Source organism: Anas acuta, chromosome 19, assembly GCF_963932015.1.
Source record: "Anas acuta chromosome 19, bAnaAcu1.1, whole genome shotgun sequence".
Lineage (NCBI taxonomy): Eukaryota > Metazoa > Chordata > Aves > Anseriformes > Anatidae > Anas > Anas acuta.
The window spans coordinates 737791-754563 of NC_088997.1; the positions used below are offsets into that span (position 1 = coordinate 737791).

Genomic DNA, 16773 nt, shown 5'->3' on the forward strand with positions numbered 1-16773 from the left:
CCGGCCCGGGGGCACTGCCGGATCCGGGCTGAGGGGCCGGGGGCTGCCGGGCCCCGCCGGGAGGCACGGGCAGGCCGCGGGCACACCGGGCCCGGCCGCCCCGCAGGGCGCACCTCGCGGGGTGAGCGGCGGCCTCAGAGCACAGCCCCGGGAGCCCCCCCGCGCCCCGCCGGCCCCGGGCTCCCCGCCCCGCGGGTCCCTCCCCGCACAGCCCCGGGGGGGGGGGGGGGGCACCAACGCCGTGCTCGGGGCCGCGGCCGGGCGGGCGCCGTCAGCACCGCGGACAGCGGCGGCGGGGCCGGGGGGGGCCGGGGGGGGGATCCCGGAGCCCGGCCCGGCCGCGAGGGGCGGCCCCGGGGCCGGTCCCGGTGCCCGCGGGCCCCGCTCGGCGCGGCCGAGCCCCAGTTCCGGTCACGTTGCCGCCTGTTTACGGCTGCGGGCGGCGGGGCCGGGCCGGGCCGGGCGAGGCGGGGCCGCCGCAGGCAGCGCGGGCAGCGCGGGGAGCCCGGAGCGGCCCCGGCCCGGCCCCGGCCCCGGTGCGGCCCGGCCCGGCCCGGCCCCATGACGCCCAGCGGGCGCCCCGCGGGGCCGCGGCGCTCCCCGGAGGTAAGGCGGCGGCGGCGGCGGAGGGGTGGGGGGGGGGGGACGGTACCGGGGGGTGGGGGCGGCATCGCGGGGCGCAGCGCACGGGGGGGCCCCGCGGAGACGCCGAGCGCGGCCCGCACCGGGCCCGACCCCGCCGGCAGCGCCCCCGGAGCCGCGGGGGCAGCACGGGACGGCCCCCGGCCCCCCCCGGCCCCCCCCGGCCCCCCCCGGTGCCGCTCGCAGCGGGCCCAGGCTGCGGTCGGTGCCGGGGCGGGGCGGGGGGGGCGCTGCGCGGTGCTGCCGAGCCCCGAGGCCGCGGGTCCCCCCCCGGGCTCCTCTCCCGGCCCCGCCGCTCCGTGACCTTCCGCAAGTTTCCGGCCCCCCTCCCGTCCGCAGCCGCCTCCCGGCACCGCTGCCAAGTTGTGCTCGCCCTGAGACCGGGAGCGCTGAGCGGCACCGCTGCTGTGTGTGCTGGGCTGGGGGCTGCTGGCAGCCCCGGCGGGATAAATCATCCACCTGTCCCTGCAAACCTTGTGTGTGCCCTCAGCCTCCCCAGGTAATTGGCCCGTTATGAGGAAAAATGATGTGGATCTCTGTATGACCGCGTCTGTGCTGGGCTCTGCACAGATGCAAAACCACCGCTGCCTCTGGAAGGCATCAGCAGGGGCCGAGGTCGCTTTCTGAGGTCACAGCTCTGGGATTCGGGCTGACGTGCACAGGCTCCAGCTGTTTGGCCTCAGAAGCCAACCCTCAGACGAGCTGTCCGTGATGATCAGTTCTGAGCAGACTGGGAACCGAGCCGCTCACTGTAGTTACTCTGAGAGGTTAACTCGCTTTGTTTTTAGAGAAATAAGAACTCTGATGAATTGGGATGGAACTGCAAACCTCACCAGGCTCCCAGCAGTACCAGAAACACCCTGCTGAGATCAGCATCCCCAGCGCCCTGTGTCCCAAAGGCTGCAGCGTAGTGATGGAGGGAGGCAAAGCACACTCCGCTGTGGAGGCAGAGGGCAGGACCACGAGCAGGCTCAGCACTCACAGCTGGACCCAGCTTGGGAAACTGGTGGGGACTGAGCCCAGAGCCCCCACACTCCCCGTCAGCACCTTGCCGGGCTTGGAGAGCAAAGTCCCTTGAATGCCCGGTGGTGTTTGGGTGCCTCACACGTAGCGTGGCACCTGGTGCCTCCCGAGGCATGGCCAGCGAGACCCAGGAGCGCTTGGCCACGTCCTGGAGCCTTGTGAAGGGGCACGGGTTTGAGGTCGGCAGGAAAGTTGTGGCAGGGTGGATGCACCCAAGTGGCACATTTTTCAGCACAGTCCTAGGCACACACAGGGCTGACACCCCAGCAAACCAGGGACAGCCGCACAGGCACAGCCCTGCAGGGACAGGGGCAGCTCCGGGGGCGGCTGCCACTCCAGTGGGTGCCTCCTTTCCAGCCGTGCACATGCACGCAGCCAGCAGAAACAAGGCACCGAGCTCCTTCAGACTGAGGGGAGCACTGCCTGCCCTCGGGCTTTTACAGCAAGTGACTTTTGCTGGGGCTGCAACTTTTACGTGACTCCCCCAAGCCCCGCAGCGCACAGCCCCCTGAGGCCTCCCACCAGCAGCTGCTTCAGCAGCTCAGCCCTGGCCTGGAAGCACAAAGTCACAGCTGAAGCCACGAGGGAGGGATGGGAGCAGCTCGCTCCCAGCCCCTCGCATTGCTCGGAGCAGTGCAGCCGTCCCATGGGGAGCTGTGCTCCTGAGGCGAGGTGCTGGTGCTCAGCACCCCGGTGACCGCGCTCTGCCTCGTGTCGGGCTGAAGGCTCCTGCCCTGCCTCACGCACAGGCTGCAGGGCCATCAGCTGGCAGACAGCACGGCTCTGTAGCACGTTATGAGGTCGGCCAGCAGCAGCAGCAAATAACCCTTATTAACTCCCGACACCTCCCAGGTGATTTCGCTGTGTGAAATGACCAGAGGCACCGCAAACTAAACGCTCACAGTGCAGCTGCAATCTCTGCTTAACTTCAAAAGCAACGGAGGGAAAGCAAGTTGCTGAGAGTTCGGTTTCGAAGTCCTTTTGGGTACTGAGTGGGGACCTCCCGGCAAGCGTTCGTTCACAGCCAGTAACATCGGAAATGCTCGAGCAGCTTCCAGGTGCTGCTGAAGCTCCACAACTAAACTGCAGCTTCCCCAATAGCTCTGGGCTCTTGCATCATCACCTGTACCCCGGAGATGCCAGGTAGCTGCTGGTGGCACCACTGCTCCTCTCCACGGGGAGGCAGGGGCTGGGGGGGAGGCATCTCCTGCCCGGGGCATTCCCACAGCCCCTGCCCAGGGCTCTGAGTCTGTGCTGCCTGCTGACATCCATGGGGCTGCTGGAGGCCGCACACATGTACCCTGTGGCAGCCCCACAGCTCCCCCGAGTCATGACAGGAGAAGCATTCAGGTGGGCGCTGAAGAAATCCCTGCCAAGCGGTGGGCTCTGAAAAGCTCCATAACTGGGGAAACCAGTCCCAGGGCTCAGGATCCGTGTGGGATGCTAAGTTAATAAATGGACAGTTTGCCACCTAAAGGAGGGGAGGAAAAGTTGAGTGGAAAGATCCCAGCCATTTCTACCAAACACATCTCAACCAGACGGAACAAAGTGCTTGAAAATAGCACCACGTATCCTCCAGGGCTTTGTCCAACCTACTTTCTGACACTTCCAGAGAAAAGGTTCCACCCCTTCCTTACAGAAACTGCTCCAAAGCGGGGGCACACCTTCCCTAGCCCCCCCGCCACCAGGGCTGCAGGAGGGCACGCTGCGATGGCCCGAGTGACCTCGCCCTCCAGCATCAGCTCCTTTCATTGCCAGCTCACATCACACAGAACAAGTGCCAGCTCTCCTGGAAGCCATTAGGACACAGACCTTTTAACCTTGTCTGTTAATTAAGATGTCATCAGGAAAAGTTAACTAACCTACAAGGCTTCAAAACCATCATCATGCCATTCGGAAGAATGGGAGTGATTAGGATGTAAAGCCTATAGCAATATTTTTTCCCCCAAAATCCACTTTGAAATGACAAACACCGAGGGCCTACGAGTCCCCTGAGGTCCCAGGCAATGCCCCTGGTTGCTTTGAACCGAGCACGTGAACCTTACGTCCAGGCAGGCAGGAACAGGAGGGCCAGTTCAGGGCAGTTTCCACTTACATGACATTGTTCCACAGGGAAGCTTTAAGCTGGTATAAATCATACCTCTCACAATAAGTGCTTAAACGAGGAGCAGGACCTCTGTATCTGTTGCTTTTATGTATCACACCAGCCTTTTTGTGCTTTTCTATAGCATTCATGCGTTGAGCGTTTGGAGCATTTCATTCCCTGAAGAGCAGATCCATCCTAAAACCAGGCATGTCATTATTTTGCCACTAGAAACAGCTCCCTGAGGCATGAAAATAGCCGATAACAATCCACCACATATGCCAAAGCCAGTTCACATTACACACTTTCCTTATTTCAGGCTTTAGCCAGATCCCTGCAGCCTCGCAGACCACAGCGAGGGCCCCAAGCCCCTCACACAGCTCCAGTTTGAGGCCCTTACCCCCAGGGCAGGAGGCAGCCACAGCAGAACCCAGCTTGTGCCAGAGCCGGCTCCAAGCACCCTGTCCGTACACCACTGGGACCCCACAGCAGGCAGAGCAGCAGTAGCAGCAAGCAGAGGGCCAGGCAGATCCCAGCTGTACACATGTGGGGGGCAGCACCCTGTACAAGCAGAGCCCCCCCCCAGCACCCCCATGAAGAAAGCAGCACCGCTGTGCTGGGGGGTTTTATACCAGGGCTGGGAGAAGAGGGCAGCTGCAGGGCATCAGCGCTGTTCCAAGCCCTGCAGCTGTTTCCTATAAATAAGGAATTTATAGGCTTAAATAAATTTATCTTTAAATGAGCTAAAAATTCCCCATGTATCTCTTGGTGGCTGTAGCTCTGTGTGGTGGGCTGGCAGGGCATCACCTTCCATGGGGCATCACCTTCCATGGGGGCAGGAGGAGCAGGTCCCTGGGGGCTGGGGCTGCTGCAGGCAATACCCACAGCAGGGGCAGTGGGAGAGGTGCTCCCAGGGCTGGAGCCTCACTGCGGCCCCTTCCCTTCTCATGAAATAGGAGACCTGATCTTAAGGTTTCCACAAACCTTTGGAGGCCTTGGCAAGAACAGAGCTTTGAGCTAGGAACTCTGCCAAGATTACTTGCTTTGGAATCAAGCTTAAATGGGGTTTGATTTGGTTTAGGCTGTGGGAATTAGCTTAAAATGTGCTACATTAAAGGACTGGGCTTGCTCATAAACGTGAGCTAAAGCACTTGCTTAGTCTTCAAGTTCGTATTGAGAGAAACAAAATCAGCTGTGAGTGAAGGAGGAGGTGGCAGTGGCAGGATGCAGCGTGCTGTCCTTGGGCTTCCTGGCTAAAAGATCCCAGCGTGTCCAGCAGCTTGCTGCAGGTTCCCCTTCTCCCAGGCTCGGTGTTTGGGATAAGGACGGATTCCACATCCACACAAAATGGTATTTCCCAGAATTAAGGATTCTTCCAGAGGTTTATTTTTATCTCCCTGGTGCAGGTGGGCAGCTCACGTGGCTGCTTCACGGAGCAATTACCGCGCCATGAACTCCTGCACCCCGGGGCCGAGCTACGGGCTTGGAGCTGGCAGCAGCACGTCTGTCGGGTGAATTACCAGTGGAGATGTTCCTTCGGCTGTAAGGCAGCACGAAGCTCCTCGCCACGTAACGCTGATTGGATTAGACCGAGCATATTGTATTTTTCATGTGCTAGATCTGCTGCCGCAGTTGCTGCTCTGTAATACGTGGCTTGCCAAGTGACAGCCCAAATCAGCGCTGGTGTGGCTCCCACCTGGGGACCGCGGGGGGAGCAGGAAGCAATCCTGTCCCAGATGTAATCCTGCTCAGCGATGAAACATTTCCCAGGGCCAAATTTAAAATAGAAGCGAGCTGTTTCAACACACACATCCGTACAGCAGCGCTTTCTGTTTGTGCAGCATCAGAGCTCTCCAGCCCACAGCGAGAGCTGGCACCGGGGATGGGGCCGTGCGGGGACTCGGGGGCTGCTCCTGCGGGACCCCCGGTGGGGTCACAGCCCCTGCACGGAACCGCCTTGCCCGCAGCCACATCCCTGGGGGGGACAGCGGGGAGCAGGTGCCCGCGGTGCCCGGTGGCTCTGCCTCCTGCAGGGGCTCCGGGACCGGCTCTGCTCCCGGGGTGCCGCGGTGCCGCTGCTGTCTGACGGCAGGCCGTGTCCTCTCCCCGCAGGCGTGGACCGCAAGCTCGGTTGCGATGGAGACCGTGTCCCTGGAGCGCCAGATCCAGAGCGTGCAGCGGCACATCGCCTTCCTGAAGAAGGAGCAGATGGAGCTGCTCCACGACCTGCACCTGGAGATCCTCCGCCTGCAGAAGCACTGCTCAGGTGAGCGCCTGGTGCCTCCCCTCCTGCCAGGTGCTGTCTGCCCCGGTGTCAGGAAAGCGGGTAATAGGAGAGCAGTCCATGTTCATAATCCGTAATTAGGACCCTCTTCCTTTATTTTAACTCAGTGCTTGGGGCAGGCTTCTGAAAGGGGATCAGCCCCACCAGCTCAGCGCTCTCCCCAGGCCGCGTGCCCACACCCAGCCGTAGTTTGACTGCAGTAGTCGCTGCCCTGGAGGTGTTCGCTGGTCTAAGGAAAGGAAAAGAAACCCAAGCATCAGCCAGCAAGGTGGTCCTGCCTTTTCTTTCTATGATTTGTGTCCTCAATGGTATTTTGTTTGTTAAAATGTAAAAGCAGTTCTTCCTTTCTCCCTGGTGCTGGTAGATGAAGGGAAGGAAAAGGGCTGAACTCCACCGATGATGGGGGTGCACGGGATTGTGCCAAAGTCACTTTCAGGACCAGGGGAATGTGATTTTCTTGTTTCTATCTTGTTACTGTGCATTATTTCCTGTTATTTGGAGCTGTGAAATCCCCTCTTTCCTGCCAGCCCGGCCCGGAGCAGCTCGGCACTGGTGCTGTTGGTAGTGCCCGTGTCTGCTGCCCGGTGCTGTGTGAGCACTGAACCCACGGCACCAGCACATCCACTGCCAGCCAGGAGCACGGCTCCACGCAGGGCTGCAGAGATACTGCCGCCCTCCTGGCCCCCGGGGAGCCTGGGCTGGGGGCAGGTCCCCGCAGTGTGGGGGCTCTCCCATAAAACCCCTCGCCCAGCAGTGACCCTGCTCTGCCTGCCACTGAAATCCATCCCGGCGCTCTCATCAATAATTCAGCTGCAGCGAATTACTCATTGTCTTCCAGCTTCTCGTTCTCACTGGTTCCTGGGAAAGAGACATGACGGCATTGCTAAAATTGTCGGTTTATTCCCCGTCCTTCCCCAGCTTTGTCTGTTGTGTTTCATTTCTTTTAATATCTGGGAGGCTGAGGATGAGGCAGTATGAGACAGCGGGGCTCTCAGCCCTGAATCACGCTGAGGGGTTCAGAGCCACCCGTGGCAGAAATGGCCCCGTCCGCGTCTGCTGTTTGCAATCGGCTCTGCCCAGCCGCGCCGACTGGCAGCACCGTGGGGCTGGATGAGTGCTGTGCCATGAGCACGATGTGTAGTTCTGCGGTGCCGTTCCGCTAGGAGCAATGGGGGCAGAACTCCTGTGCAGCTCTGGGATGACTTTGGTCATGTTTTCCGTGCCATCCCCTGCGATGCAGTTTGTGTGAGAGGAGAACTGATCACTCAGCACTTCCCCGCCTGGTCCAGGTGCGTAGCTCATTGCTGCACCTGGATCTGCTGTTCAGACCTTGGATTTTTGCAGCGTGACCTCGGTGTCTGAGCAGCATCGCTGCCAGCCCAGCCCCCAGTGCATTTCTGTGTTGCTGCTGCCCTCTGACAAAGCCCTGGCAGCATCAGGGTGCTGGGGCCCTGGGGGCACCTATTTGGGGAGGGAGCCAAGTGGTGCCACACGAAGTGACCCCAGGGGGGCTGCGCAGGGCACACAGCACCAGACCGGGCTGGATCTGGCAGCAGAATAGCTGTGCTGATAAGGGAGCTTCTCTGAGTAGATAAGCCCACAGCTTTTCTGCCTCAGGACCAGGGCTGGCACAGGCTGTGCTCTGTGTGCTCTGCAGCCTCCGCCACCCAGCGCTGCTGCGGGGCAGTGGGATGAAGGCAAGCTGGGGAGGGGGCCCCGGCACCCGCTGGGCTCCACACCGCTCCCCCAGCAGCACGGGTGGGAGGAAGGGGCCGGCGGGGCTGCAGATATTGCAGGGGGTCAGCTGGGAGGCTGGCCCTAGCGAAGCCCTGCAGCCCAGCATCTACAGTCACAGCGCTTACAGGAAGATAAATGCAGTGAGGAGCAGTGTGCTATGATTCATTTATTGGAATAAACTTCACGTTACAGAGCAGAGTTGGCTTTCCTCCCACTCCCATTTTATTTGCGAAGCATAAACACAGCAGAAATAGCAATAGATCCTTTCAGACTCTTCTGTTTCTCCTTTTACTGGAAGATGAGCTCAACTCTTGTGGCAATAATTAGCATGTTCCCCAGTGTTAGCAGAACAGCAGCAGGGGAAGCTCGTGCAGGAAGCAGAGCCGGGTTTCCAGGAGGGAATCCGTGGAGGCAGCGTGGTGCATCAGCAACGTGCAGCACAGAAGGTGCTGGCAGCCCCTCTGCTCTCCCCCACGTCTACCCGAGCACAGGAGCAGCCCGCTGTCTGGAGGGCAGCAGAGACCCTGCGGGCCCCGGCTGCTCCCGAGGGCATGGATGGTGTCCCACTTCTGGGACCGCATGGCCCCGGGCACGGCAAGGGCGTCCTGGACACTGCAGAGCGCAACCACAGCGCCCAGTGGGGTGCCAGGTGGCGGGGGGAGCCCCTCAGAGATGGGCGAGGGGCGAGGAACACGGAGCTGGAGCGGGCTGCGGCCCCTCCAGGGCACGGCCACGTCCCGCTGTGGCAAGGCCGGGGCAGAGCAGCCGGGGCAGAGCAGCCGGGGCAGAGCTGCCACCGCACGCATCCAGCCCGCAGCCAGAGGGGGTTTGCTGCACCCCCGCACCTGGCCCAGCAGCAAGGAGCCCGCTCTGCGCGTTGTGCAGCAGAGCAGCGTTGTCTGTTCAAACGGGACACTGCTTTAGGTTTCGTTTGGAATATCTCTGAGACTCCAAACCCATTATTTTAGCTTCAGAAAAATAACACAGCTGCCATTGATTTCCAATGGGGCAGTCAGGAGTGCTGAAAGCTTTCCAGAAACTGCATTACGTTCTCAGTTACTTCTGCATTCTCACTACAGATTTGTTTTCCAAGACAGACGGGCAGAGGAGCCTGAGCCAAGCGTTGCGCTTCGGAAGGATGGCAGTGATGAGGATTAGAGTCAGCACGAAAGCAGATTAAAAGAAAAATGTAGGGCAAAGATTAACCATTTGAATTCATATTCAGAAAAAAAGAGCTCCAAAAGGACTGACTACTGCTGTTAGCTCCTTCCTTCTCTCTTAGCTGCTGCTAGTCCAGCAGTCTGTCATATTAATTCAAAAGAAATTGTAAATGTTTGCAGGTTAAAGGCGAGCTCCAGCAGGTCCCTGAGCTGTATGAGCCCTGGAGAGCTGGGTGCTTTGGGGCTGGGGACCCTGGGGCAGGCTCGGCCCTTTGGCTGCGCGGTGACGGGTCTGAAGAGGATTTTGTGGGGTACGCGGTGCTGCAGCAGCGCCCTGCTCCAGGCACAGCGCAGGGACAAGGACGTCCCGCTTGCGTAATGTGCAGAGGCAGAGAGAGCAGGCTGCAAGCAGTAAATTATGAAATACTTCAGGCAGCAGTTTACACTTTGGTCTATTTTCAGTCCGTTGCTTTGCTCTTTGTCCTGATTTAAAGCACCGAAAATGGTTCCAAAAAAAAAAAAAAAAAAGGCCCCATGGGTGTGAGGGAGCCTGCGCTGGGGCAGGACCTGCAGCTGCACCAGTCCCATCCTGGAGCGGGGCTGCTGCAGGTCCCGAGGCTGCCGCACAGCTCAGGGATTGCCAGGCACCGGGCCTGGGAGCGGCTGCGAGCGCTGGGGCCGGGCAGAGGAGCCAGGGCTCAGCCCCGGCAGGAGAGGGGGAGCAGGGGCAGGGGCTCGGGCTCATCCCCGTTTGGTTTCTCTCCTAGAGCTGACCCACGACCTTGAAATGAAGGAGCTGGAAGCCCGCCAGCAAGGTAGGATCTCGGTTTGCCTGCGCTCAGTGGGGTGTGCGGGCTGCCTGCATGGAGCCTGGGGGCGTGGGGTCCCTTGTCCCCAGGGGGTGGTGGGGCTGGGGTTGGCTGGGAAGCCCACCTGCACAGTTCACAGCCTCTTAGCACCGAGATTGAACGGCCTCAAATGTCTGTGCAAAAAAAAAAAAAAAAAAAAAAGGGTTTTGCATGTGAAAGCAAGCATCCCTAGGGTTTGCTTTGCTAATCCCCTTACACAGAGCCCTTAGGGGTAGTCCACGGACCCCCAGGGAGCGTCTCAAAGCCTGCCAAGCCTTGAGCCCCAGGGAAAAGCAAACAAGGGTGTTATCAGTTACCCCCTGAGCTCCTCTCACCATCCTGAGGCACCACCAGTTCCTCACTATGACCCGCAAAATGATCTCCCACCTTCCAAAGTAAGGGGGAGAGAATTGCTGCTGCACCCAGGATGTCTGCGAGCGGCTGGCGTCAGCCTCGTGGGGCGGCATCAGCGCTGCGGAGCTGCCAGGGCGCATTTCTGTGTGCTGACCCCTGGGTCCCGGGGTGGGTCGGGGGCGAGGGGGGTGCCCGGGCTGCCCCTGCCCAGGCCCTGCAGAAACGCATCCCCCAGCACCGCCCCGGGCTCTCCTTCCTGGTGTTACTGCCCCAGCCTCGTGGCCACCTCCTCTCCTGGGGCCCGGCCACTGACCCGAGCCCAGCCCCGCGTCCCTGCCCGCGCTGCAGGGACCATCTGCAGTGAGCACCGCCCGCAGGTCTCTGCCCATCCTGCAGCCTTTTAACAGCTCAGGAGTACGAGCACATTTGCTACATTTATGGGGCAACAACCTAAATTAAGATGCCATCAAATGATCGCTCTTCAAATGCCACTCATGTAATAATTACCGCGTGCAGCTGCCTCCCTTAAGATCTCATTAGAAAGCATTTTTCCTCAGCAGAAGACACTTAAGAGCTGAAGCCATAAAGCGGTTGCAAAGCCTATCATAAAAAGCAGAGCTTTTCCACAGCCACGGGAGCGCGCCTGGGCACGCCGTGTGCGCTGCACTGGTCCCAGTGATGGCACTGCGCTCCTCGGCCCCACGGGAGGGCTGCGCAGAGGGGCTCACAGCCCGGCCAGCCGGGGGCACCTCGCCTGGCGCAGAGCTGGGTCCCCACGGGGACACTTGTGGCCATGGGGCAGGGCTTGTCCTCATACAGGGAGTCCCCATACCTCAGTGGGCCAGTGCGTGTCCATCGCAGGCTGAAGGCTGCCTGGAGGAGCCCCGAGAGATGGGCCCCTGTGGCTGCGGTGCTCCCCAAGCCCTGTCCCCAGCCCCTCCTCCCATCAGGATCATTGGGCAGAAGGGGGTAGAGAAATGCAAAGTTTTGTTACCCAAATTGCTCTACAGATGGACAGTTACTAAAGGCAGTCTCTTGATGCTGCTATGGGGAAGCAGAAGGCAGGGTGGGTGCGTGGGGGGTGGCCGGTGCTGTGCCCCTGTAGGCAGGTGAGGGAGCCATGGCTGGAGCTGCCACGGGGCCCACGCAGGCTGGCTGGAGCAGTGCAGGGTGCTCAGGAGCAGCGCACAGGGCTGGTGTGAAATCACACTTTTTTGGGTGCCACCGGCGTGACTCAGCAGGGCCGGGGCAGGGAGGGCACCCATCACTTGCGGGGTGTAGGGAGAGGTGGCGGGTGGGAGCCGCGGGGAACCTGCCACTCGGAGCAGCGCCTCTGCTTCAACAAGTCCCGTCAGCGCCCCGTCGCTGGCAGCCAGCTGCTGCCGGCAGCAGAAGAAGACGAACAGGTCAGGCACCAGCAACCGGGGGTGACGGCGTGGTGAGTGCATCGCAGCTGGGAGAGGAGCTGGCTGCCTGCTGCCTGCGCTGGGTGGTGCTGCTGCAGCCCCGGCTCCAGAGCCCCTCTGCTGGGGGGCTGCCAAGGGGTGCCCCCGACCTCCTCGCCCCACCTCACCGGAGCCCAGCACACCCCAGAGGATGGGGAGCGGTGAGCCCGCAGCCCCTGCAGGGGGTGGTCAGCCAGAGGCGGCTCAGCAGTTCCCTCTGAGCACACGCCACCCTTCTTGGGAATGGTTTTCGGAAAAGGTTTTCCTTCTGGAGAACGGCTGCAGCACGGGGAGGAACTGAGCATAGCGCGGCAGCGGCAGGGTCCCTCTCCTCCTGTCCTCTGCCTCACGCCCAGCCTGGGGCTGCACCCCAGCTCCCGACCCCATGGCTGCCTGTAGGCAACTGCGGGTGCATCCCTGTGCTGCCGGGGTGCTGCGTGCCAGCGGGATCGCTGCTGCTCACGGGCGCTTCCACTCACACCTGGAACCGGCCGCCCCTGCAGGGCCCTGGTGTCAGCAGGCGGAGGCCAAGCCGAGGGTGGGACAGCGGGGCGAGGCGCTGGGGACGCGGGGCTGTGCCTGTGTGGGGAGCACCCGGGGCTGCCTGGTCCCACCCGCAGCTGCACCGCGGTGCAACGGGAGCGGCTTCGGCTGCAGCGCCTGGCTCCTCCTGGGTGTCCGTAAATAAATGAACACGTTTATGTGCCCCCGTATAAATAGCCACATGCATGTCCGTCCGTTTCTCCCTGGGCCCTCAGCTGAGCATGGCTCGACTGCCTGGTAATCCTGGATTAGCACCCTCCATCCTCTCTAATCTGGCTCTGCAGCCTCTTGGCATGAGGGCAACAGCACTCAATAAATTGGGTTGATTGCTTTGCTGCTGGGTTTTTCTCCTCTGTCCCAGCCTGTACACTAGCCCCATCGAGAGGGGATCTCGTGCCTTGCCCCAGAACACAGGGAAGGGCTGCATGTGCTGGTGAGCTGCCCACGGGGAGTTTTCAGGCCACGGTTTCCAAAAGCACCTGAGCAGCCCGGTGGCACAGCATGGACGTGCCGGCATCCTGCTGAACCATGCCCCTGGGTCTGGTGCCCTCACAGCCACCTCCACGTGGGGAACTGCTCTGTCTGCTGGGCAGAGCCACTCCTGCCTCTTCCTAACCCCCCATGCCTTGCCCTGCAGACGTGCTGGACCGGGAGCTGGAGGAGAGGTGCCGGGTGATGGAAGCCCAGCTGCAGGAGAAGGAGAAGGACAACCTGGAGCTGCGCAAGGAGCTGCGCCACAAGGAGACCCTGGTGGCCGCGCTGCGCTCCAGCCTCCGCAACAAGGAGCGCAGGTTCCTGGAGGAGCTGAAGCGGCGGAGCCACCGCGTCACCATCCTCGACACTGAGCTGCAGAAGCAGACGGAGGCGGCCGCCTACCTCTCCCTGCAGCTGCACGCCACTGCCCAGCGCCTGCCGGGACCCCGCACCAGCGGGCGGCCGCCTGCTGAGCAGCCCCCGCCCGAGGCCAGGCCCCGGCGCCGCGGCCACCGGGCACACCCACGGCGCCCTCCCGGGGACGGTGCCCACCCCAGGGACCCCGCACGTGAGGAGCACGACGCCATGCCCGACCCGGCCCTCTTCCTCTACACCACACGGCCGCCCGCCCCGCAGCGCCCACCAGAGCCCCCCGCCGAGGCCCGGGGCACGGCCAGCGCTGCTGCGGCCCCCCGGGCGCAGAGGTCCCCCCGGCCACCCCCCCAGGAGCCCGCAGCCAGAGCCCGGCCAGCCAAGGGCGAGCCCAGCAAGCGGCCAGGGTCTGGGCCCCACGGAGCCTGGGCCCGGGAGTAGGCGGCCAGCGGTGGGCACGGCCCGAGCGGCCGGGAAGGCGCTGAGCCCGGCGGCACTGAGGTGGGCGCCGGCCGAGGTTGCTGCCCCTGTCCCCCGGGAGGGGAAGGAGGCAGCGGAAGGTGGGTGCCCTGCCCGCACCCCCTCCCCGCTGAGCAGCCCACGGTGCTGGGGCACGGAGAGCACGGTGTGGTGATGCTGCATGAGGCTTGCCAAGGGGGAACAGCTGAGCAGCTGTGCAGAGCTTCCAGGGGAAGAAAGGCAGAAAATTCGTGTTCCCAAGACAAGCAGATCCTCCTGTTCCTGCTGCTGCTGTTCCTTGGAGAAGACGCCGGTCGTGTTCCCCAGGCCTGGGGTACCGGGTGCACAGCAGGAAGACCCGTGGCTTGGCACAGGGCTCAGCACAGCCCTGCCTCAGGCACCCCCGGCTGGGCTGGGCTGGAGGGGCGCAGACACCGCCAGCACAGCCCTCGGTGCCCAGGGGTTGCCAGTGACAGTCGGCCCCATTGGCACCGGAGGGGTTTTCCCCCTCCGCAGGGCGGTGCAGCTGTGCCAGCCATGTCCCAAGTCACCACTCCCCTCTGCGGGATTTGTCTGACTGTCACACGGATTTCCCCCACGTTACATGCACCTGGCAGCCTGGGACAAGGCCGATGGAGATGACCCACAAGCTGGAAGGCACCCGCTTGCAGCACCCGGTGCTGCTCCTCCCGTGCTGCTGGAGCAGGTTCCTGACACATCACCTGCGATGGGCAGGCTCTGGCCATGCACCAGCGCTGTGTTTGTTGCTTGCTCCCATGGCCAGGTGTTGGTTTTTCACCACAGACAATAACCACGTCAGCAAGGCGCTGGTGAAGGTGGGATCTCGTGCACCACCGCCCTGCTGGGGCAGGACCAGCCGCAGGGGCAGCCCCATGAGGAGCGCAGGCCGCACAGTCCTCCTCGCCTGCGTCCCTTGGGTGCTGCAGCTCCCTGAGCCGGGCTCTGGGGAGCAGCTGGAAGAGGCACCGTGGGGCTGCCGGCTGTCCTCCCTCCCAGCACCACGGCCTGTGCCAGCACTCAGTGTCGGCCCCTTCTGCCTCGCCTGACCTCAGACCAAACCAACGGCTTCAGCTGCTCTGAAGCAGAGGTGTACCCTAAATATGGACGAGCAGAAACTGGGACAGGAAGAAGCGGGGCAGGGGGCAGGGCTGGCCTGGGGGCTCCAGTGGGACCTAAGGAGCCCCGCAGGTAACCAGGAGCCAGGCGGTTCGGGTGCCAGCCCTCACTGCCCCCGAGCCTCGCGCTGTCGGGACACCGGGGCAGTGTCTGGGAGTGAAGCGCCCAGGGCGCAGCACGGCCCCGTGTCCCGCAGGGCGATGCAGGAGGCAGGAGGAAGCTGTGTGCCACCTCAGAGCCCATCCCCTCGAGTTCAGTTTGAAGCCCCTGGAAAGCACCGTCCTGCAGCAGCCGGGCTGAACCCACCTCGAGCTCGCCCGCAGAGCGCTCACGCAGTCAGAGGTCTCTATTTTTGTAGCTCAGTGTTTATATATTAAAAGGCTTTTACGAGATTCTCAGTAACAGTCCCCGGGCCAGCCCTTTGGATGGTTCAAACAGCCCCCAAGCATACCCTCTGCACCGGCAGGACAGAAATGAGCGGCTTTTGCACCTTTTCTCTGCCTGTGTCACGAACCTGCCTGGTGAAGCGCTGGGATTTGGAGGTGAGGCACCCCCCAGCGCTGCCCCTGGTCATTACTGATCTCTAAGCACACCCCGAATTTGCGAGGAGCCCCCCGACACAGCAGCCCCGGGGACAGCTCAGGGCCGGGCCGTGGTGGGGTGCCTCGTGGGCCTCGGACCCAGCTGCGTGCTGCAGGCTTGGTTTTATTTTAATGTCAGAGGGTAAAGGAACCTCTGCGCCGTTCAGCCGAGTGTTACTTTGGCTGTGGTTTGCGCAGCGGCCTTCCCCCTCGTTTCTAGACAATCCCGATACACAGAGTGTGTTGCGTTTTTATTATAAAATTGTTGATAAAATCATGGTGGTCGTGACTGACCTAAGCATTAAGAAGGGGAGGGAGTGTAAATACCTTCCTATTCTCTGTAAATACCTTCCTAGCAATCAGCATTTTTAGTGCCTAGCAATGTAAATGAAGCAACCCTGTGGGAGCTGCAGGATCCCTCCCTCTTCACCAGGAATTAGCAGCTGGCTGGAGGAGTTCATCTCATCTCATCCCCCCCATGACTTCTGCCCTTCCCAGCACCCCAGCAGTGTGGATGAACGGGGAAGGGCAGCGGGGCCGGGAGCAGGGCGCTGTGAGTCCCCGCCGGCAGCCCTCGGGTGCGCAGAGCCTCCCGGTCCCCCCGCAGGCCTACGAGATGGAGGTGTTTGGGGCTAGGCCTGCGCTTCCCGGGGGATCCTCACCCCCGAGCCTGGGGACCAGCTCTGTGCCCTGCACCTACTTCAGTCACTGCTGCTGCTGCTCCCGGGGAGGAAGCTCTAGAGTACTCTATATACACAAATATATATACATATATACATACGTGCACTTGCTTTGAGGGGAATACACTGTATGATTGTAATAGAAATTATGTTGAAATAAATTATTTTAATCTTTGTATTTATATAAAATGATCAGAGATCAAAAAAAATCAAAAAAAAAAAAAAAAGGAGCAAGGAGGCAGCATTCCTATTTTGTTAAGTCGGCCGCTGTTGGACGCAGCGAGCCCAGGGGGGCAGCAGGGACGCGGGCAGCCTCTGACCGACCCCCGGGTCCCCGGCTTGGGGACGAAGCAGCGACCTGCTGGCTGCGTTTGTCCCGTGCTGTCAGACTCCTTGGGAGGCGAAATGGTTAACGTAGCTTAAACCTGCGCTGTATAGCTCTGTGCATAGACACGTATAGACCGAGGAGTGTAACTGCTGACACCTACATGCTTTGTATGGAACAAGCAATGTGTAATGTTGACTCGTAAAGCTTAATGATTAGACTGGAAATGGATGCATAGCAATAACGCTCAGTTGTTAAACAATATCTTATATATATATAAAACACGATGTGCTGACAAGTCTCTGTGTGCAGACTAACAGCCGGGCACCGTTCCTGTACCCGCTGGTTTTGTTCTGCAGCTGTGCAAACCCTAATGGTTTTGGTGCGTTGGATTTGTTAATCCCCTTTTCTTTGCGTTATTACTCTTCTGAAATCTCTCTGAGGAAGGGATGCCTCACGTTGCACAACCCGCAGCACAGGCGGAGGAGCTGCGCCGAGCCCTGGCAGGCAGAGCCAGTCCTGGTGACTCGCACGCTCCCCTCGTCTGGCTCTAGCCCCGGGCGGGCTGGTCGGGAAGCTCTCCCTCTTGACCCTGTTAATTAAAAAGCCATATTTTCTGAATGTGC

The 16773-nt window shown here is 61.2% G+C and overlaps 1 protein-coding gene across 2 annotated transcripts; it reads left to right on the forward strand.

The window, feature by feature from the left end:
- Positions 1 to 432: 432 nt before the first annotated feature.
- CCDC92B (coiled-coil domain containing 92B) lies at positions 433 to 16445 on the forward strand. 2 transcript variants are annotated; one of them, XM_068655878.1, is made up of 4 exons: positions 433 to 606; positions 5861 to 6014; positions 9697 to 9744; positions 12757 to 16445. In XM_068655878.1, the coding sequence occupies exons 1-4, from the start codon at positions 562 to 564 to the stop codon at positions 13404 to 13406; spliced, it is 897 nt and encodes a 298-aa protein (XP_068511979.1). In that variant the 5' UTR covers positions 433 to 561; the 3' UTR covers positions 13407 to 16445. The 2 variants fall into 2 exon arrangements, with proteins under 2 accessions (XP_068511979.1, XP_068511980.1); XM_068655879.1 differs by lacking the exon at positions 433 to 606 and adding an exon at positions 4505 to 5098.
- Positions 16446 to 16773: the final 328 nt, after the last annotated feature.